We start from the raw sequence: 22370 nt of genomic DNA, 5'->3' as shown, positions 1-22370 counted from the left end.
TGATTTGGCTTGCTATAATAAGAACATCATATTGAAACTATGTGTTTTCTGATCGTAAAAAAAAAAGAATACATTATTCAAATGTTTATCTGACCAAGTGATCTTCCAAATTGTACATAATTTCTAGGTAGATTACACAGCCTCCTGGCCTAAACTGATCGAAACCAAACTACTGAAAGTGGTTGCATGAACACATTCCCAGTCTTTGAAAATTGATTTTTGTATTATTATTAAAAATAACTCCAGGTCTATAAGAATATGTACATAACATAAACCTTGTTCCTCATTGGTTTAATTCTCATTGGTTTAGTTCCAGAATCCAAGATTAAGCCGTTTAAATGTATCTCTATTTATTATTTATCTTTATTCAGTCTGTCCAAGGAACACACCCACAGTGTATCAAGATGTTTACTACTGTAGTATGCCATTTGCTCACTCTGTGGGATTGTGCAGTAAAAAAGGGTACCACGTATGCATATAGATGCATGTTGGAAGGCCATTATGCATTCAGAAGGTAGAAGGGAGTAAAACAATTTAAGAAAAAGGGTGTCATATGATGTATGAAGACGACAAAAACACTTGTACCAAACAAAGTACATTCTTATGGTAATATGTTTTTGAAACGACTCATAGGTAATAAACTATAAATGAAAGGAGAGTGTTTTACGTACAGCCATCTTAGCACAGGAGCTGAACATAAAAGAACTGTAGAATAAAGTAATGTTCATTTACTGTTTGACATTCTCACAAGGTGATCTTAAAATAGAGCTTTTAGTGAGATAGAAATCCAGACTGTCGGTCAAAATTGTCTCACTAAAAGCTTTATGAAAAGATCACATGTGGGAGCAGCATAAGGTAAGCGGAAACTACTTTATTCTACAATAAAACCATCAAGCCATCACTTGAACTCTGCTCACTCCTATATTCAAGGTTCCTTATTCACAGCCCAAAAGTTTACACACATTTAATTAAAGGGTTAGTTCAGCCAAATTATTTATTTCTTGCCATTCCATAATAGTTTGTAGGACAAACCGTTCAGAGGCCACAGACGATTTTGTGAGAAGACCAATATTCGGGATGTCTCATGGTCTGACAAACACCGCTCTAGCTCTGTCATCTTTCACTGCAGATACGGAAGTGCGAAAGGCGGATGCGGTGGATTGAGACACCTCCAATGCAAAAAAACAGATATCTCTATCTTAAACTGGCAGATTTTTATGGGGATTTTTTTTAATGCTAATTAGATTTCCACAGGGGTGCGGACATTGACCTTAGGGGGTTAAAGTAAACCAAAGATTTGGAAATGCATAATGCCATCTAACCAGTTATTAAATAATGTTAGCTATATGCAATTATCTTAGCCAGCAAGCTAGCCAGCTATCTAACGTTAGCTATTTAGCCAACTAGCTATTAGCCTAGCCAGCCTAGCCAACAACCACAGTTATGGTCAGCAAACTAGTGCTCAACTAAAGGAGAACAGTTTGAACATAACTAACCCAACACAACTAAAACTTGTAAAAGCATGCAGGCTGAGTTAGCTACCAAACCCAGGGGGAGGCGGTTGCTTCACCGGCCGATGGAGGGTCAGGGAAATCCCAAATAGAGTCCAGATGTCCATCAGCTAGCGCACTAGCACAAAGCCGAGATGAGATGAGATAGTACCAACTTAGAGCAAGCAGGTAGGATTTTCTCTTTTGTTTTGAGCCCAAGGGAAGAAGTCACCAGAGCCTGTTGTGCTAACAGGTTCCCACTAGATAACACAGTCACAAAGTATGTGAAGAGTATGCTTGGTCTGGAATGTAATTACATGCTAGCATGGCTAGTGGATAACGTTAGCCAGCTTGAGCTAGCTACCAAGCTAGCATACAAACTCGGTTGTACAGAGTAGATCCTCCATATGACGTTGAGAAATAGTGCATTGTGGGTAGTTTAGAAGATATCCGTTAATAAATATATAATAACCCAAAAACATAACTATGTTTGTAGTATAGGTAACCAGATTGTGACTACAACTAAGTGTTTGACCACACTGTGTTGCTACATTGGTGAGTAAAAACGCATGCTTCCTACCCTTTAAAGCATCCACCTATCAATCATTATTAGGCCTAATGATGTCCCCATTTTGACACTCCAGAATCACTGTGGGCAAATAGCCCTAGGAAGAGGAGCAACATGGAGCGAGATAGCTTTTTTCGGATATAATTTGAGGCAGTAATAATGTGCGAAGTCAAGTTTTGTGAGAGAGAAAATTGAAAAATGTAGGGCTGTGTGCCACCCTAATGGATAACCTTGTAGTCGGGAGAAAATGGGACCCAATAATGTCTCCTTAATGTTCACAGCGGTGTTTCAGGGAACGTATCAGGAGAAATGTCCCCTGTAATTTCTGCAAGCAATCACTTAATGGGACCAGCAAATGTTGACAAAATGGACATGCACTGAGCTATTTTGGGGTTTGACAGAGGGAATGAATCTTTGGCTCTTGCAAGGGTGAAAATAGATAGAGACAGAGGAAAGAAAAGGAAACAAGCAACGGGGAAAAAAGGAAAAACAAAAACCTTTCACGATCCATTTGCCTCCGGTGTGTGTATGTGTGTATGTGTGTCGCTAAAGTGCAGACAGTGACAGGAATTTCAATTATTTCATTAGGGGGGAAATGAAAAGACTTAAGTGTTGTGATTTCTGCAGTCTTTCCTAGATTAATCTAATGTGCGCTCACATTGGAAATCAACCAAAATGGAAGAGGGAGAGTGAAGCAGCGTCTCCTTAAATCACGCAATTAAAATGGCAAATTAGTTTCTTGATATATTCATTTAAGTGGTTAAGTGGAAGGGTTTATCTCCCCATCCACGGCGCTGTCTAGCAGGATGGGGGGAGCATCGTCTGCATGCTCTTTTGATTAAAGCCACCACTTAAATGCTGAGGAAAACGCTGAAAGCACTTGCCATCCAAATTAGCCATCCGAAGGCTTCAAAATCCAATTAGAAAGAGTTGATTTAAGCATTTAAGCAGAATACGGCTGGCAACTTAAAGGATTCAAAAACATTTTCCCGGCTGCATTCAACAACTTTTACATGTCATGGCTAGCATAGAGGTTTGGTGGTTTGTTATTGTGCAATGCAAAGTGAGGACAGTGAACATAGAGTGAGGTCAAATTATTTAATATGTATTCCCAGCTCTGTATAATAAGTTAAATATAATATCATCATAGCCTTTCAAATCTATTTGATAACAATAGAATATTAGGCTTTATTCCCTGGTAATTGTATAGGCCTACACTGAATACATTTTCGGTTTACAATAATGTAACATCATCCAATTTTGTAATCAACATTTTTGACTGCACGTAGGAACGTAGGAAGTGCCTGTGTGTCACTTCCTACGTTTTCTCGTCAATAAGCAGTGCATAATATTGTTGTGATAAAGGCTGCAACATGTTTACCCATAGTTGTCATGATCGAGAAGGGGAAAAAAGGCCAAGAAAATCTGATATATGCTAAGTACACTGTGCAAAATGATTTGTAGTCTCAAATTACTAGTTCATGTTTTTTGCTGCATCAGTTTAGTCAACTTAAAATGTTAAATTATCCCAATTTACACTAAATCTATATTGACTTATTAAAGATAGTCAGGGCAGCTTAACGTTTTGTCGGTATAAAAAAGGAGCTCGAAAGATGGGAGTGATGTTGACCCTAGGCCCGGATTCACAAAACCTTTAGTTTATACTTAAGAAGAGACTTACGAAAAATTACTATTCCTTAAAAGTTACATAGAAATTTGATCATTGATAATGTTCTTGGATTTCTTCTTGGAAATGTTCGTAATTCCAAGATTGTCACGGTTGTCGTAGGGTTTAGTGGACCAAGACGCAGCGGGGAAATGTGCACTCATCTTCTTTTTATTTAAACGGACAAGAAGGTGAACCAAAACAAACACGTACACAACAAAAACACAACGACTAATAACAGGCCGGTAAGGCAACAAAGCTATACCAAGCACAATCTCCCACAAAATACCAACACAAACACATACCTATTTATAGGACCCTCAATCAGAGGCAACAAGAAAACACCTGCCTCCAATTGAGAGTCCAACCCCCAATTACCTAAACATAGAAATACAAATGACTAGACTAAACATAGAAATACATAAAGATAGAACATTGCCCAAAACCCGGAATAATAAATCAAACACCCCACTAAACACACAACCACCCCGAACCACATAAAACAAATACCCCCTGCCACGTCCTGATCAAACTACAATAACAAATAACCCCTATTACTGGTCAGGATGTGACAAAGATAGCCGGTCTTAAACTCAGGGCAGTGAAAGACAATGGAATACACTGAACATGTTTAATTCACTAACAAACTTAATCTGAAAGTTTCAGTACTGGTTGTTTTAAACCCAAGAACATTTTTTAGATCAGTAATCTCAGTAATATATATGCAAGCTTGATTGCCATTACTAGCTAGATAGCTAACTAGATTGGTTGCCTAGCGACAATCATCTAAGAAGATTGGTAAGAAGCTATTTGAGAAGTTAATAAGAAAAACATGAACATTATTGTTGAGGAATTGCACTTACAAACTATCTTATTAACCTTTTTTTTCTTAAAAAGTGTTTTGTGAATCTGGGCCCAGTCCTGTATGGACACAGTGGCCAGGAGGCTCTATGTCAAGTACCAGTAGAATGGCCACTGGTGATTTACAGACAGACTGGTCAGACCAGGTAAGTATATGGCTGGTGATGTTAGGCGGAGGGAGGCAAGCCAAAAGACTACGCAACAAGCAGAGATACAAGCCAATGGCATCGTAATGGACACATGCCTGTAACTCTCAGTCAAAGCTTGCCAAAATTATAATTTCTAATTTCTCATGAAACCATTAATGTTATGAACCTCTCCTAAAACATTTTGTGTGATCATTCCCCAGCTTGCATAAATGTGTGCTTTCCATAACAACATTCATCTGTCAAAAGCTAGATGGATTTGAAGAAGATGGATTTTCTCTTCCAGCACAGAGGCATATTGTCCACTTTGATGGTGCAGGATGATATCAAATACCATCCTGGCTGCTGAGTTGAAATGAAAGAAAAATAGGCGGGGGTCTATAAAAATGAAGTTGGAAGTAAGTACGCCACTCACATCTATGAGGAGGAGAAATCCTTTTCCCAGGACATTTTGTAGTCGTCAATTGGTCCGTGCAACTTGCTGTAATGCAGGTAATGGAGCTACTCTTCTCCTTTCATCTTCAGGGTGAGTGTGTGCTGAGGCGAGGGAAGGCCCAACAGGAGAGGCAGATCAGTCGTAACGGACATGCATGGATATATGAGGGAAAAACAAACCCTTATTCTAAAAAGAGCAATCAACTAGCCTAGCTAGTTTGTGTTTGTTTGTAATCTCTCATGATGGTGAATGATACAGAGGAAATGTTTTGATGCTGGGGGCAGTTTGTATCTTTTCGATGCAGAGTTACCGAATGATTGATTCTCTCACTTGGGGAGAGCTTCAGTGGTTGAGGAGAGCGATATAGCAGTCTGATGCTTTTTCTCTTGTTTTTAAGAGTACAATTTAAAGAAATGTGCATTAAAGGCACAGTGCAGTCAAAAATAAGATTTTTCTGTGTTTGATATATATTTCCACAATACGAGGTTGGAATAATACTGTGAAATTGTGAAAATTATGATCATGCTCTTTTAGTGTAAGAGCTACTTGAAAAGACCGCCTGAAATATCAGCCTGTTTTGGTGATGTGGAGTTTTGGCCTTCCATGTTGCCATCATCAAGCATTAAATTACTTAATTAATAGATCAATAAGAAAGAGTTCCAAACCTCTCTGCCAATAACAGCTAGTTATCTGTTTTCTCCTCCCCACGCAGACCACTCCCAGACAGTCTTAGCAAGATTCTTGCTTTAGAAACTGCTCTTTGCTAAGAAAACAATCACAGTAAGGTACTTCATTGTTACCCAGAAATGATTTGATATTGAGAGAAAAAAAGGTTGCATTACAACTTCAGAGTAAAGCCAATTAAAATCAAACCAAAGTTTTGAATCCTGTTTTTATTACAGCCACAGATATTCATAACATTTGAGTGTGCAAATTAAAACATACATTTTTATTGCCATGGGTTACATTCTTTCTTTCAGGAAATACCCTTTTGTGTTGAGGGTGCCCCAGGGCCCTCTATAGATGATAAAAGGATGTTGGGTGCCAAATTATTGGTGAATTTCCAGAAAAGGGGGTTAGGGGACCATGGTTCTCTGACATATTGGTTCACTTTGGACATATTCTGCACCATTTTAGTTCAACATAGCTTGACATTTTAGTGCTATATCTGGTTGTCAAACCTATTTGTGGTGCAACTTTATCGAACATTAATTATTATTGGCACCGTTGATAAATATGAGCAAAAAAGACTATATACAATGAATGGCTATATTATAAATAGCTATATTGTATGCTAAAAAAAGGGAAATTATATTATTTTATATTTTATACTAATACAATTGCTCAGAGAATGTACTATTATTATATTTAAAAAAATTGATCGTGGTCAACATGAGTGGCACCCATGTTTTCAATACTCTAGCACCCTCCCCTTGAGAGGATAAAATAGTTCTATCTTTATGTCATCTGACCATAGCACTTCCTCGAGTTTTATAAACGACATTGGCACTTGGATTGAAAATGGTGCTATGGTCAGATGACATGAAAATAGAGCTCATAGGCCATGCACACCAGTGGTGGGTTTGGTGTTGAAAAACAAAAGCATATGCAGAAAAGTACCTCATACCTACTGTAAAATATGGTGGTGGATCTTTGATGTTATGGAGCTATTTTGCTTCCACTGAACCTGGGGCCCTTGTTAGGGTCAATGGCATCATGAACTTTACCATGCACCAGGAAATGTTTTGCCAAAAACCTGGTTACCTCTGCCAGGAGGCTGACACTTGGCCACGAGTGGATCTTCCAGCAAGGCAATAACCCCAAACACTAATCAAAATGGGTTTGAATTGAAGAGGGCAGTCCATAAGCACAGACGAAGGATATCAAGGATCTGGAAAGATTCTGTATAGAGGAATGGTCTAAGATCCCTCCCAGTATGTTATCCAATCTCGTAAAACATTTTAGAAAAAGGTTCAGCGTCGTTACCTCGCATGGGAAAGGTGCTAGAGTATTGAAAACAGGGATGACAATCATTTTACCCCCCTTTAATATGTTTGTATTACTTGTTAAACAAAATCTCTTTCTCTAAGCAATTGTATTTGTATAAAATAATATAATTTAAACCAAAAAAATTGCATTAAATATTGCTCAGTATTTGTTTGTATTATTTATTTTATACAGTCTTTTTGGCTCATCTTAATCAAGGATGCAAATAATGATGGTCCTGACTGTATATAGAACCCATCATAGTAAACTCTCATAGAGAATCTCTGGAAATTGTGAGTATGCCTCACAAAATGATATGAGTACCTCTTACAGCTTGCATCTATAAACAAATACCTTTGAATCAAAAATGGGACAAGGAAAGACTAATTGGGAGAATATTTGCAGAATTTTCTGTGACTTTTGTTTGTTTTGGAAATGAAAATAAGCACTACTGGTTGAGGCAGAGTCTCTGATTTAACGCCTGGCCTGCTCTTCACTATAGCTGCTTCAGCCCTCCACTTTCAATAGAAACCATCCAGTCATCAGTATTAACTTCAACCTGCCAGCTTTAGACATTTCTGTTTTTTCAGCAGATTCCCAAACGACAAATCTAGTTCGCGCTGATTGGCTAGCTCTCCGCCGGTCCCTTTGTCTGACCTCTCCGTTTGTTCTATCCGCCGTTTCCCTATTCACCGACTCAAACGTTAGCGCTATTAGCCTGCTGGAAATCTGCCTGTCTTGGCATTATAGGGGCCTTGTTGTATTTTGTCAGGCAACTCGACTTCAATACAGAGTCACTTAGTCTTCATAAAAGGGGTCAATAAAGGTAAGCTCGTCAGCGTGTGGTTGAATTTATGCAATAATGACATCTTGGAAATAATTATTTTGTGTGTTTGTGTGTGACAGCCAAGCTCTGATTCTTTCCAGTATAAATGTAGATTTATATTCTAAATATTCAATTGAATGACTATACTACATAAATTCATGAGAATATAGATGTACATGTTGATATCACCAACTTGCATTGATAACATCGGCACATGCTATCTGCTGTATTGGAAAAAGAGCACTACAATTATTTGCGTTTGGGAATACTCTGGTTATTGAACCACGGTGAGAAATATTTACCAAATATTTTGCCTGTAGAATCAGTTATAGACCTTTGTAAAATCCCCACCAAATCATAAACAGCCATTTTGTTGGTGTAAATAGGGTATGGATGGAATATTAGGGTAATATGGATTTAATCCACATGGGTGACACCAAAAACAACTAGGTTGCCCTCTTCTGGCTAGTGTAAAACCGATAGCTGATTGATAGGAGTATCTGTGGCAAATTAGTGTCTGTTCTCACAGTAAGAGGAAAAGTGGAGCTGAATTTGAGAGGGATGACAGATTTAATGTTAATGAATTTTCCAAATTCTGCTATTAGAACAACAATACATAGAGCCACAAAAAAATCTGCATTAAAATGTGGATATACTATATTTGCAACGTTTATAAAAACTATTTTACCAGATATAACCTGCCATGTAAATCTATTGAATTTGAAATAAATGGGGAAATTTAAATGAGAACGACTAGGGTTTGGTAGACAATATTGTTTTCAGGTGGAACAAGTAGACAATCCATGTATCAAATATCAAAGTTATCCTGGGCAGATGCCCTGAGTGAAGCTCGATAATATAAAAGGTGCCTGTGAGGGCCCATCCTTTCCCACTGATCTCCCAGAGAACAAAGTGGACCTCAGAGTAGACTCATGCCTGCGACCCCTCGATTCAATCCAGTGGAAATGATGTGTTCATTACAATGCAATTACAGACACTTTGGCCCTCTCTCCCTGAAGTGTGTGTGTATGTTGAGAGGGGGCCACAGCTGACCCCCGTATGCTAAGTGACCTCATTCTCATCAGTGTGTGTGTGTGTGTGTGTGTGTGTGTGTGTGTGTGTGTGTGTGTGTGTGTGTGTGTGTGTGTGTGTGTGTTTCTGCCAGTCTGCAGGTGCAGGATGTACAGCTTCATGGGCGGAGGGCTGTTCTGTGCCGGCGTGGGGAACATCCTCCTGATTGTTTCCACGGCAACCGATTATTGGATTCAGTACCGGCACTCCAACAACTACATGCATCAGGGCCTGTGGCGGTACTGCATGCCGGGGAAATGCTTCACACACAATGACAGCATTGGTGAGGACTACAGCCAGTGCACACAATGATGTCATAACACTGTGATAACACCCAACACATTTCATAACAAGCCATAACAAATGAGAGGTGTTATTTCAATTTTTTGTGCCATGTCATTGGTACGGCTTGTCACATAAGAATCACCATATGTTGTGATTGAAGCTATGTCAATCACACCACATCTGTTTATAAAAAGGCAAAGTCCAGGAAGCAAAGTGTGACCCGAAAACCCCCAGAAAGGATTGATTTGAACTTCCATTGACTAAAACGATTTTTATATCACGCTTTGTATATAAACGGCATTTACGCCTTATCCATCAGTGAACAATTGCATTTGAATTGGTGATGTTGGCACAAAAGAGTCGTTATCCTAGGCACAGCATAAGCATCAAGGCATGCTTTCCATAATAAGAGTATCATTTGCCAAGCACAATCCAAATGTTTTACCAATATGGGTAGTTTGTCAGGTCAGAACAGGCCAGGGTCAGCCACTCTTGTACCCTGACGACCCCTGTTAACCTTTGACCACTGCAGCCCACATGGATGCCACCCGAGCACTCATGATCCTCTCCCTCTTGGCGTGTTTCATGGGCATCATCATCGGCATCATGGCCTTCATCCACTACTCGTCCTTCGATAGGTTTGACAAAACCTTTGCTGCAGGCATATTGTTCTTCATCTCATGTAAGTTTGGTTAATTTACTTATTTTCACTTATTTTACAGATTTTATTGCTTGATTTTCTTTCCATGTCAACTGTTGTAACTTTATGAGAAGTGATGTAATGTTGTTGTCCTTATTTGATGATCTATGCAGTACTTTGTTGGATGATGAACACAACTTTTAGTTCAAATTATCTCTCTTTTCAAAGATTTTGTCAATGGAATGGTATCAAATTGTTTTTATGAACCACTTAAACTCAAAAGACAAAATTCATAATGATGTTATTTGGTTTAAATATGTTTCTGGTTGAAGCAATGTCAGGACTATAAAAAGCCAATATTTTGGTTGTTATCTGGGTATTTTTGTCCACTATGCAAAATGTCATATATTTTGTGTAATTTATTTGTATTTTTATTATGGTCACCTAAATGATACGTAAAAATAACCTTTTTTTCAATCAGTATACTACCTGACCATGACATCATAGCAGACCATTACATTGTGATGTATTTGCAGGGACATGCATCCAAGACATGCTAACCTCTCACCATTACCAATAACAGGGGAGCTTAGCAATTTGGGGGGGGGTATGATATTTATGCCTCTGTAACTTTGTCACTCATAATTATTCATGATTCATTCAGGATTATTAATAATTATGGTAGCAGCCACATTAATGTAGAAGTGTTCCGAAATATATTATATTGTTATTTACAATAAAAGTGACTCCAAAATGACACAATACATTATTTACCATTAATTTCTATTGGGCATAAAGTCATCTGAAACACAACTAAAACCAACTGCAAATGCATCCAGCAAGTTTGTAGTCACACGTTTGATGTAGTCATTGCACATTACGAATATGGGACCAAATACTAAACTTTTGACTACTTTAATACACATACAGAGTGCCTTCAGAAAGTATTCAAACCTCTTAACTTTTATTGTGTTACAGTCTGAATTAAAAATGGATTCAATTAATTTTATTTATCACCCATCTACACACAATACCCCATAATGACAAAATGAAAACAGGTTTTTAAATGAAATGCACACATCTAATTTATGTAAGTATTCACACCCCTGAGCCAATACTTTGTAGAAGCACCTTTGGCAATGTTGCACTTTCCACATCTGGATTGTGCAACATTTGTCCATTATTCTTTTCAAAATTCTTCAAGCTCTGTCAAATTGGTTGTTGATCATTGATAGACAACCATTTTCAGGTTTAGCAATATTTTCAAGTAGATTTAAGTCAAAAATGTAACTCAGGAACATTCACTGTCTTCTTGGTGAGAAACTCCAGTGTAGATTTGACCTTGTGTTTTAGGTTATTGTCCTGAAAGGTGAGTTCATCTCCCAGTGTCTGGTGGAAAGCAGACTGAACCAGATTTTCCTCTAGGATTTTGCCTGAGCTTAGCTGCATTCCATTCTATCTTTTTGTGTCCTGAAAAACACCTCAGTCCTTAACGATTACAAGCATACTGATAACATGATGCAGTCACCACTATGTTTGAAAATATGGAGAGTGGTACTCCGTAATATGTTTGGGCAAAATCCAATAAAACACAACACTTTGTATTCGGGACAAAAAGTGAATTGCTTTGCCACATTTTTTTGCAATATTACTTTAGTGCCTTGTTGCAAACAGGAGTCATGTTTTGAAATATTTTTATTCTGTACAAGCTTCCTTATTCTCACTCTGTCAAATAGGTTAGTACAGTGGAGTAACTACAATGTTGTAGATCCATCCTCCGTTTTCTCCTATCACAGCCATTAAACTCTGTAACTGTTTTAATGTCACCATTGGCCTTATTGTGAAATCCCTGAGCGGTTTCCTTCCTCTCCGGCAATTGAGTTAAGAAGGACGCCTGCATCTTTGTAGTGACTGGGTGTGTTGATACACCATCCAAAGTGTAATTAATACCTTAACCATGCTCAATGGGATATTCCATTTATTTTATTTTTTTACCCATCTACCAATAGGTGTCCTTCTTTTTTTTAGGTGCCCTGGTCTTTGTGGTTGAATCTGTGTTTGAAATTCACTGCCCGACTGAGGGACCTTACAGATAATTGTATGTGTGGGGTACAGAGATGAGGTAGTGAAACACTATTGTTGCACACAGTGAGTCCATGCAACTTATGTGACTTGTTAAGCAGATTTTGGTAACACTTTATTTCGCTCCTAGCGTTACAACACGTTATGGCATGGTCATAACCATGTCATAATATGCCATAACAGCTGACAAAACTTAACATAACCTGTCACAATATTGTGATAACACTGTCATGACACATATATTTAGACCTGTTGTGACATATATTGCATTATTTTATGGTTGGTTATGACACCTACAGTGGAGTTAAAAAGTCTACACACCCCTGTTAAAATGCCAGGTTTTTGTGATGTAAAATAATGAGACAAAGATAAATCATGTCAGAACTTTTTCCACCTTTAATGTGACCTTTAACGTGAACAATTCAATTGAAAAACAAACTGAAATCTTTGAGGGGGAAAAATAAAAAATAAAAAGCTCACAATAACCTGGTTGCATAAGTGTGCACACCCTTAAACTAATACTTTGTTGAAGCACCTTTTGATTTTATTACAGCACTCAGTCTTTTTGGGTAGGAGTCTATTAGCATGGAACATCTTGATGTGGCAATATTTGCCCACTCTTCTTTGCAAAAGCGCTCCAAATCTATCAGATGGCGAGGACATCTCCTGTGCACAGCCCTCTTCAGATCACCCCAGAGATGTTCAATTGGATTCAGGTCTGGGCTCTGGCTGGGCCATTCCAAAACGTTAATCTTCTTCTGGTGAAGCCATGCTTTCGTGGATTTGGATGTGTGCTTTGGGTTGTTGTCGTGCTGAAAAGTGAACTTCCTCTTCATCTTCAGCTTTCTAACGGACGCCTGAAGGTTTTGTGCCAAAATTGCCTGGTATTTGGAACTGTTCATAATTCCCTCCACCCTGACTAAGGCCCCGGTTCCAGCTGAAGAAAAACAGCCCCAAAGCATGATGCTGCCACCACCATGCTTCACTGTGGGTATGGTGTTCTTTGGGTGATGTGCAGTGTTGTTTTTGCGCCAAACATACCTTTTGGAATTATGGCCAAAAAGTTCAACCTTGGTTTCATCAGACCATAACACATTTTCCCACGTGCTTTTGGGGGACTTGATGTTTGTTTTTGCAAACTTCAGCCGGGCTTAGATGTTTTTCATTGTAAGAAAAGGCTTCCACCCTACCCCATAGCCCATTCATATGAAGAATACAGGAGATTGTTGTCACATGTAGCACACAGCCAGTACTTGACAGATATTCCTGCAGTTCCTTTAATGTTGCTGTAGGCCTCTTGGAAGCCTCCCTGACCAGTTTTCTTCTCGTCTTTTCATACATCTTGGAGGGACATGCAGTTCTTGGTAATGTCTCTGTGGTGCCATATTTTCTCCACTTGATGATGACTGTCTTCACTGTGTTCCATGGTATATGTAATGCTTTGGAAATTCTTTTGTACCCTTCTCCTGACTGATATGTTTCAACAATTAGATCCCTCTGATGCTTTGGAAGCTCTCTGCGGACCATGGCTTTTGCACTGAGATGCAACTAAGAAAATGTCAGGAAAATCCTGCTAGAACAGCTGAACTTTATTTGTGATTAATCAGAGTCACTTTAAATGATGACAGGTGTGTAATGACTTCTATTCAACATGAGTTTGAATGTGATTGGTTAATTCTGAACACAGCCACATCCCCAGTTATAAGAGGGTGTGCACACTTATGCAACCAGGTTATTGTAAGGTTTTTATTTTTCATTTTTCCCCCTCGAAGATTTCAGTTTGTTTTTCAATTGAATTGTTTACATTATAGGTCACATTAACAGTAGAAAAAGTTCTGACATGATTTATCTTTGTCTCATTCTTTTACATCACAAAAACCTGGCATTTTAACAGGGGTGGGTAGACTTTTTATATCCACTGTACATAAGACTGTCAAAACCCACAAAACCTACCACACAAGGCAAACCTTTCCATTACACCATAGCCTACTTGTAAACAGTATGATTGTTATATAACATTTTCTGAAATGTACCATATTAAATTAGCATTGTAATTGCGCACACATTGATGTCAGACATGCACCTACCCCAATGCTCTGTTTCTGATGACTGGGATGAATGCAGGGGCAGATTTTAGGAGCCGGAAAAGACACCCTCTTTGTGACTGGGCATGTACATGATAGACCTATCTGGCTTATAGGATTATGATGGTCATAATGCTTCTTGACAGTGTCATAAAATGTATTTTCTTAGTCCAAGTAAAGTGACACAGGATGGTCATAATGCTTCTTGACAGTGTCATAAAGTGTATTTTCTTAGTCCAAGTAAAGTGATACAAGATGGTCATAATCAGGGTTGGGTAGGTTACTTTCTAAATGTAATTCATTACAGTTACTAGTTACCTGTCCAAAATTGTAATCAGTAATGTAACTTTTGGATTTCCCAAACTCAGTAACATAATCTGATTACATTCAGTTACAGATTACTTTCCCTTAAATAGCCATTAGAAGAAGACAAAAATGTATGTTACCAATTGATCGACATCTATTGCAGGATAAATCAATGTTTAAGTTTACATAGCTGGCCATATATGGATGTTACATTTTACTTTATGGTTTGGTTATGTAGGCTTCTTCTAACTCATCTCTTTTTACTTGATATAATAATGAAATTATATATTTACATTAAAAACCAAAGTCTATCAGAATTCCAGTCATTCTGATAAATGACCCCTTGATCTTCAAGAATAGGACTTGGAAATATGGAAGTATAGATTAGCCAAATTGTTTTGCCTGAGCATAACCCCAAAACTGAGGACTTATTAGCCAGCCCTACTCTGTTGTTTATGATTTTGTTGTCATGGAGGACTGATTGGGCTCATTGATTGGAGTTGGAAAATAAATGCTGCGCTCATGGAATGGCATGCTTTGAGCACTACTGAAACATGCTATTTACATGTGAAAAATTTATGCCATATGCTGCATTTGCTATAGACCTATTGTTTAGCTTTTTGTTGGTGACACTTTGACATCTTGATAATATGCAGCTAGCTGTTTAAAGGGTAAATCCACAGATGAAACAACGGCAAAATGGCCGCCCCTGACTCTGTTCAGATTAATAGACCTTCCATGACATCAAATTATTGTTTTAACCATGTTATGAGACTATACAATGTTTGTTTACATTTACAATGTTTACAAACATTGGAGAAAAACAAGCTTATATTTTGGGTTCTCATGGAATGTGACAGTTGAACTAAGCTCATTAAGCATTTTTAAGTTATATTCTTCAAGAATCAATGGATATACACTACCGTTCAAAAGTTTGGGGTCACGTACAAATGTCCTTGTTTTTGAAAGAAAAGCACATTTTTTGTCCATTAAAATAACATCAAATTGATCAGAAATGCAGTGTAGACATTGTTGATGTTGTAAAGGACTATTGTCGCTGGAAACAGATTATTTTTTAATGGAATATCAACATAGGCGTACAGAGGCCCATTATCAGCAACCATCACTCCTGTGTTCCAATGGCACGTTGTGTTAGCTAATCCAAATGTATCATTTTAAAAGGCGGATTGATCATTAGAAAATCCCTTTGCAATTATGTTAGCACAGCTGAAAACTGTTGTGCTAATTAACGAAGCAATAAAACCGGCCTTCTTTAGACTAGTTGAATATCTGGAGCATCAGCATTTGTGGGTTCGATTACAGGCTCAAAATGACCAGAAACAAAGAACTTTCTTCTGAAACTCGTCAAGTCTATTGTTTTGAGAAATGAAGGCTATTCAATGCGAGAAATTGCCAAGAAATTGAAGATCTCGTACAACGCTGTGTACTACTCCTTTCACAGAACAGCGCAAACTGTCTCTAACCAGAATAGAAAGAGGAGTGGGAGGCCCCGGTGCACAACTAAGCAAGAGGACAAGTACATTAGAGTGTCTAGTTTGAGAAACAGATGAGAAACAGATGCTGGCCTTCTAGGCAGAGTTCCTCTGTCCAGTGTCTGTGTTCTTTTGCCCATCTTAATCTTTTCTTTTTATTGGCCAGTCTGAGATTTGGCTTTTTCTTTGCAACTCTGCCTAGAAGGCCAGCATCCCGGAGTCGCCTCTTCACTGTTGACATTGAGACTGGTGTTTTGCGGGTACTATTTAATGAAGCTGTCAGTTTATTTAAGTTGGATAATCTTTGGATGCCAACAGCAGTCGCACCATTGGAAGACATAGCTTTGACTGTAGCCTACAAAAGCATATTCCTGCTCTTTTCCCGCGATCCATCAAACACATTTGGTGTGTCATCATAGTGGTCTCTGACTTATGGTCAGACTCGCTCACATTGAACAAATTTAAACTTGCAAATTTTTTCAATGCTGATTTGAATGTCATTGAGAAAACAGAGAAATGTCAAAGATTTTTTTACGCAAACATCCTATAGGGATTCAAAAGTCATCCTCGAGGTAATCAACTCGTTTTTCAAAAGTATCTAATCTGATTACAATATTTTTTCAGGTAAAGTAACAGATTACAGTTAGTTTACATGTAATCTGTTACTCACCAACCCTGGTCATAATGCTTCATGACAGTGTCATAAAGTGTATTTTCTTAGTCCAAGTAAAGTGACACAGGATGGTAAAGTGACAGTGTCATACAATTTATAATAAATACGATGACAAAAAAACAACAACAACAGCAACACGCATCTCTGTGTGCCTGGTAGACATCTCAGCTTGGATGTCAGCTCACCACATTAAGCTCAACCTCGACAAAACGGAGCTGCTCTTCCTCCTGGGGAAGGCTTGCTCGCTCCAAGATCTCTCCATCACAGTTGACAACTCCACGGTGTCCCCCTCACAGAGTGCAAAGAACCTTGGTGTGACCCTGGACAACACCCTGTCATTCTCTGCAAACATCAAAGCGGTGTCTCGCTCCTGTGGGTTCATGCTCTACAACATCCATAGAGTACGACCTTTCCTCAGACAGGAAGCGGCGCCGGTCCTAATCTAGGCACTTGTCATCTCCCATCTATACTACTGCAACTCTCTGTTGGCTGAGCTCCGCGCTTGTGCCATCAAACCCCTGCAACTTATCCAGAATGCCTCAGCCCGCCTGGAGTTCAACCTGCCTAAGTTCTCCCATGTCACCTGTTCCTCCACTGGCTTCCATCATCTTCAAGACCCTGGTGCTTGCCTACGGAGCAGCAAAGGGAACTGCCCCACCTTACCTTAAGGCTATGCTCAAACCCCACATCCCAACCCGAGCGCGTTTTGTCACCTCTGGTCTCTTTGCGCTCCCACCACTACGGGAGGGCAACTCCCGTTCAGCCCAGTCAAAGCTCTTCTGTGTCCTGGCATCCCAATGATGGAATAACCTTCCCCTTAAAGTCAGGACAGCTGAGTCCCTGCCCATCTTCCAAAACTTCTAGAATCCTACTTCTTAAATAACTCTCACAGCACCCCCGTTAGATACACATTTCATAAAAAGTAACCTTCTTAAATAAATATCATTAGCGTGGTTCATATGTACTCATGTAAATACAGTTAATACAAGCCATCGTTTGTCAAAAAATAAAACCATTTAAGAGCCAAAATGTTTTAACGAAAACACATTTAATCCGAGACGTCATCTTGTCTCATTGACTTACATACAAAGTTAGCTAGCTTACTTGGCTACATTCACATGAAGTGGAAAATCTCACTCCATTTTCACTGTCAAAACACTTATTAAATTTTCCATCAAAATGATGAGAAAACTCATCACAATTTTAATAAACATGTTATCGCTATAAATGTTATAAACTTGAAAACAGGATGAAGGAGACATGGACAATTAAACATTTTCCACTGGGCTTCTCATCCTGTTTCTCTTCTTCCAACATATGAGGTGCGTGCCTGCAGCTAACAGTTTGAATGTCTCCCCCTAATGGTAGCGCTAAGTATACATGTGTATTAAAGCAAAACCATGGAGGACTACAATAATATTGTTGTGAACAAACAAACTTTGATTCCAAAATGTGGACATTTATAGAATCTATCACAGAAAATGATGAATTATGAGGTGACATAAAGTGGTTTCTGTGAGAATTACAGGGAGGTGAGTTTAACACAAGGCCTCCCCCAATGCAAACTGTTCACTAAATGATTGTGCATAATAATTTCCATGTTAAAACCTGATGCATGAAAGTCTTTTAAGAATCAAAGAATGCAAAAACATGGATGCCTGTGGATACCATCATTAAATGATGTAATGTTACATTAAGTAGTTTGCTCTCCTCTTTCTCTCCAGGCTTTTTCGTGTTGCTAGCAATGGCAGTATACACTGGTGTGACGATTAATTACTATGGTAAACGCTATGGCAACTGGAGGTTCTCCTGGTCCTACATCATCGGCTGGGTGTCAGTGGTGCTAACCTTCTTTTCAGGTAAAACCAATACATCACTGGTCACACTCCCCACATAACATTAAGTTGTGAACAAATGTTTTATTTAAGAAAATGTATTATAGTCAATGGTCAATCCAGGGCCCGTATTCACAAAGTGTCTCAGAGCAAATGACTGCTGATCTAGGAACAGGTTTGCCTTTCAATCATAATGAATAAAAGTGGGGGCTGATCCCAAATCAGCATTCCTACTCTGAGACGCTTTGTGAATACGGACCCAAGAGTATTACAAAGGAACAATATATTTTTGTTATATTTATTTAACCTTTATTCAGACAGGTAATTCATTGAGAACAAATGTGTGCTACATCGATTCCAGACTCAATATGTACAGCTCCTATTTACTTCAACATGCTTTAATCTCCTTACAGACTATCTGCTTTTTTGGAATATAGAATCTTTAATGGCAGCTGAATTGTGTTTTATATCATTTTGGTCTAGGTCCTTCAATGTATGTGTGTGTGAGCAAAAGTACAACATGATGTCTTTGTCTTTTTTTTATAAAGGTATATTCTATATGTGTGCCTATCGGATGCACGAATGCCCCAGAAACTCAAACTCTCACTAGAAGACTTCAGAAATGATCGTCAATATCTTATGATTTTGAGAGCCACTGACTTATGGCTGTTCCCTGAATTTGAGAGTCAAGATGGATCAACCCACTATTTACTTTTGGAACATGGATTATAGAATTGAAATGATATGAATAAAGGACGTTGGGGGTAAACATGTCACCTTTTTAATGATTAAATGCTTGTTCTTTTATATTTGTACGGGCCCATTTTTACACGTCAGACATATTGCCCATTTTGACTCTTACAGGTCTGATATGCTATATACAGACAAACTATCCCAGATCTGGTTAAAAAAAATACAACATTTTTGACACTGTCTCCAGGTATGACAATCCATATTGTGGAATAGCTATAACAACCTAGTTAGCGCTTTAGCAGAGTTAATGAGCCATCAATAAATTATACAACATTACTGTCCAGGGCCAGCCTACAGCAGAAAAACATAGTATTTTTCATGTGTATATCGTTCAGATTATTTTAGTATAGTATGTAGGGGATGCACAACAAGTTGCTATGTTGAACTATGTAAAAAAAAAACTATGTATGTGTTTGGATCATACACCAATGTTGTGTTCTTGTGGCAGGCATTCTTGTACAACATGATGAATTATATTTTGTCCAGACTAACAGGATTGGTTAAGTGGAAGACCCAGATGTCATATAGGCTTACAAGGAAACCAAATATATTGCATGCAAGATGATGCACTGGTGCCAGGTATACATATTCGCAAAACACATACTGTAGGCTGCATTTACACAGGCAGACAAATTCAGATTATTTTTCCACTAATTGATCTATTGACCAACCAGATCAGCTCTTTTGCCAATAATTAAGGCAAAATATCAGAATTGGGTTGCCTGTGTAAACAGTCATATTATGTGTGGAATTTGTGTGAAGATGTCACTTCGATTGGTCCTAGCACTACACAGCTGATTCAAATATTCAAGCTTAAGGATGAGTTGAATATTTAAATCAGCTGTGTATTCAAATATTCAAGCTTGAGGATGAGTTGAATATTTAAATCAGCTGTGTAGTGCTACGGCAAAAAAAAAGCATGATGTGCACCCTTTGGGGTCCCCAGACCGAGTTTGGGAAATGCTGGTTTAGGCCTATAGGACCATGTTTTGAGAGAAAGGTGTTGGAAAAATTTACACATATTTAAATTAATATGACATAATAATGTTTCACAATCAATCATCTTATTGATGCCAAAAAGTCACTGAAACGTAATGATCTAATAGAACCTATCCATGTGGCCGAGCCACTGGTGCGTGATGTTAACCTTGACATGAAACAAAGATGAATTGCAACAACAACAAAAACTACTTATTTCCACTAGATTGAATTTGATTTCTCTTGTTACCAGATCAATAAATATTGTAACTGCTAACAATGACCCGTCGTCTTTGAAGCTAACCGACGTATTACAAAATGCAATGCTGCAAGCCTCTTATCGAACGAAAATAATACGCCACTTACTTTAGAGTGACGCAATGGCTCCCAGGCACCACATTTTACTTGATGAAGTTGGCTGTTAAAAGCAGCTTAACCCCACCTTAAGAACGGAACGGATCCTATTGACTATCCGTGCAAAGACGATGTAATTGCCATTTGTTCAATTACTTTCTAATTTTCATCTAAAAGCAACTAGTTACTCTGATGTTCCTTTAAGGATAGAGGAGATGCACGTGCATCTGAGGCCTTCTCGCATTAGTCCACAATTTATCTGGAAAGACTTTGACATTTAAAATAATAGGCCTAATATGCTTTGCAAGTTATTTTCAGACAGATAATTTGTCCTGTTGGCCAATTATCTTCAACAAATGTTTATACAAATAGCCTTCTACAGATAGGCCATATGTAAAAATTAAATAAAATAGGCTTCAAGAAATTTCCAAAGTGAGCTAAGCCCTTCAAGTCATATTTACATCACTTAATTTCTCTGTTCACTCTTCCATTTCACTCATTCAACTGTCTAATTGTGTGGTTGACATAAAAGTGTACTCTATGATGAATGGACTCTGTGCTCGGGGAAAGAAACAAACTAAAACAGTGTCTAAATCTGCCACATTTCCATATTCTTTAAACTGACATTTTGAGTCAATTGCAAGGTCTACACCCATTTTCCTTATATAAGCTCATGCATATGGAGGACATGTTTTAGATTTGGCGCAGTAATGCACTTTCATGAGTAATTGAATTCAGTAATTAATTTGTTATGCCTACCTGATCAAATGGAAATCCTGTCCTCGCGCCCAAGGATTACTACTTCCGCTCTAACATCTCCCCTAATTGCCTAATAGCATTGCAGCGAGAATACTGCCTGCATTAAGACACTTTCACATTAGCTAGCGTGATTGGAAATGTGATGACAACACGATATCAACAAATTAAGGCTTCCGTCGCTTAAATGGCGCAGGAGCACCACTTGTACTCTCCCAGATTTTAATACCAACAATTACAGCCAATTTATGGCGGAATTAGCAAATACACCTGTCATCCCCCGCATCAGTGATCCGGGGGATGACTATGAAAAGATAGTAGGAGACAGACACAGGTATTAGGGAAACAACAGGTAGGAACTGTTGCACAAAAATAAAATGCTATTCAGATCAGTAAATGTTAGTTTTCTGTCGTATATTTGGGGATGCCAACTGCAATCCCACCTATTGAGGTCATTTAAACATGATAAGATATGCTACATGTAGAAAGTGAAACACGATACAAATCACCTCCAGTTGTTAATCATTAGTGTTGCCTAATTGTGTAGCATATGCCTTGTTATAAACGTTGATGTTGTTTATCAAAAACACACACTGGTAATATGACAATATAAATAATAGTCTAACGGCCTAAAACAGTAGGACATATGTCTATAGTTTATATTCACCGGAAAAGGGACGAATGAAAGCAAGTTTGACTGAGGCGCAGGAGGGAAAAGACTGCAGGGCTCCGGTGGAAAGGCTGTTTCAGCACCATGGCGAGCGACCCTCCCTCTCCGTCGTCACCGTCATTAATCCATACACAACTAATTCCATTCTCCGCCCCACCGGCGTGCTATTGGCTGATTACATATCAGTTTTATAATTTGCCACAGTCGCTCCACTTGGATAAATAGTAATCTACCTCCCTCTGAATAAATAGTAGGCTAATCTACCTGGCACCACTCACTGGCTGCCACACAGACGACCATTCTTGCGTTTGAGACTGAGGAGACGGAGGCAAGAAGTTTAGTGCTTCCCTTCCCTGGTTTGTTAGGGTGCACATATAATCAACACCACACGGACTCAATTGTGAAGGTGTT

At 38.5% G+C, this 22370-nt stretch overlaps 1 protein-coding gene across 3 annotated transcripts; it reads left to right on the top strand.

Moving 5' to 3' along the window:
* Positions 1–7640: 7640 nt before the first annotated feature.
* lim2.1 (lens intrinsic membrane protein 2.1) lies at positions 7641–19241 on the top strand. Of its 3 annotated transcripts, none has more exons than XM_029690767.1 (5): positions 7641–7979; positions 9152–9333; positions 9868–10017; positions 18338–18472; positions 18997–19241. In XM_029690767.1, exons 2-5 carry the CDS (start codon positions 9159–9161, stop codon positions 19056–19058), a joined length of 522 nt encoding a protein of 173 aa, XP_029546627.1. In that variant the 5' UTR covers positions 7641–7979; positions 9152–9158; the 3' UTR covers positions 19059–19241. The 3 variants fall into 3 exon arrangements, with proteins under 3 accessions (XP_029546627.1, XP_029546626.1, XP_029546625.1); XM_029690766.1 differs by having other exon boundaries at positions 7642–7979; positions 9145–9333; XM_029690765.1 differs by lacking the exon at positions 7641–7979 and adding an exon at positions 8003–8266 and having other exon boundaries at positions 9145–9333.
* The last annotated feature ends 3129 nt before the right edge of the window (positions 19242–22370 follow it).

This window comes from Salmo trutta, chromosome 15 (genome assembly GCF_901001165.1).
Source record: "Salmo trutta chromosome 15, fSalTru1.1, whole genome shotgun sequence".
Classification (NCBI taxonomy): Eukaryota; Metazoa; Chordata; class Actinopteri; order Salmoniformes; family Salmonidae; genus Salmo; species Salmo trutta.
The sequence above is the reverse complement of the archived record's forward strand: the minus strand, read 5'-3'. Positions and strand labels throughout refer to the sequence as shown.

Bases quoted from the DNA above. Each gene is read 5' to 3' on its own strand.
- lim2.1 (XM_029690765.1), top strand. From the start codon at position 8,194: ATGCTATCTGCTGTATTGGAAAAAGAGCACTACAATTATTTGCGTTTG. The intron at 8,267-9,144 runs GTGAGAAATATT...TGTTTCTGCCAG, and splicing joins ACTCTGGTTATTGAACCACG to TCTGCAGGTGCAGGATGTAC. The intron at 9,334-9,867 runs GTGAGGACTACA...TGACCACTGCAG, and splicing joins CACACACAATGACAGCATTG to CCCACATGGATGCCACCCGA.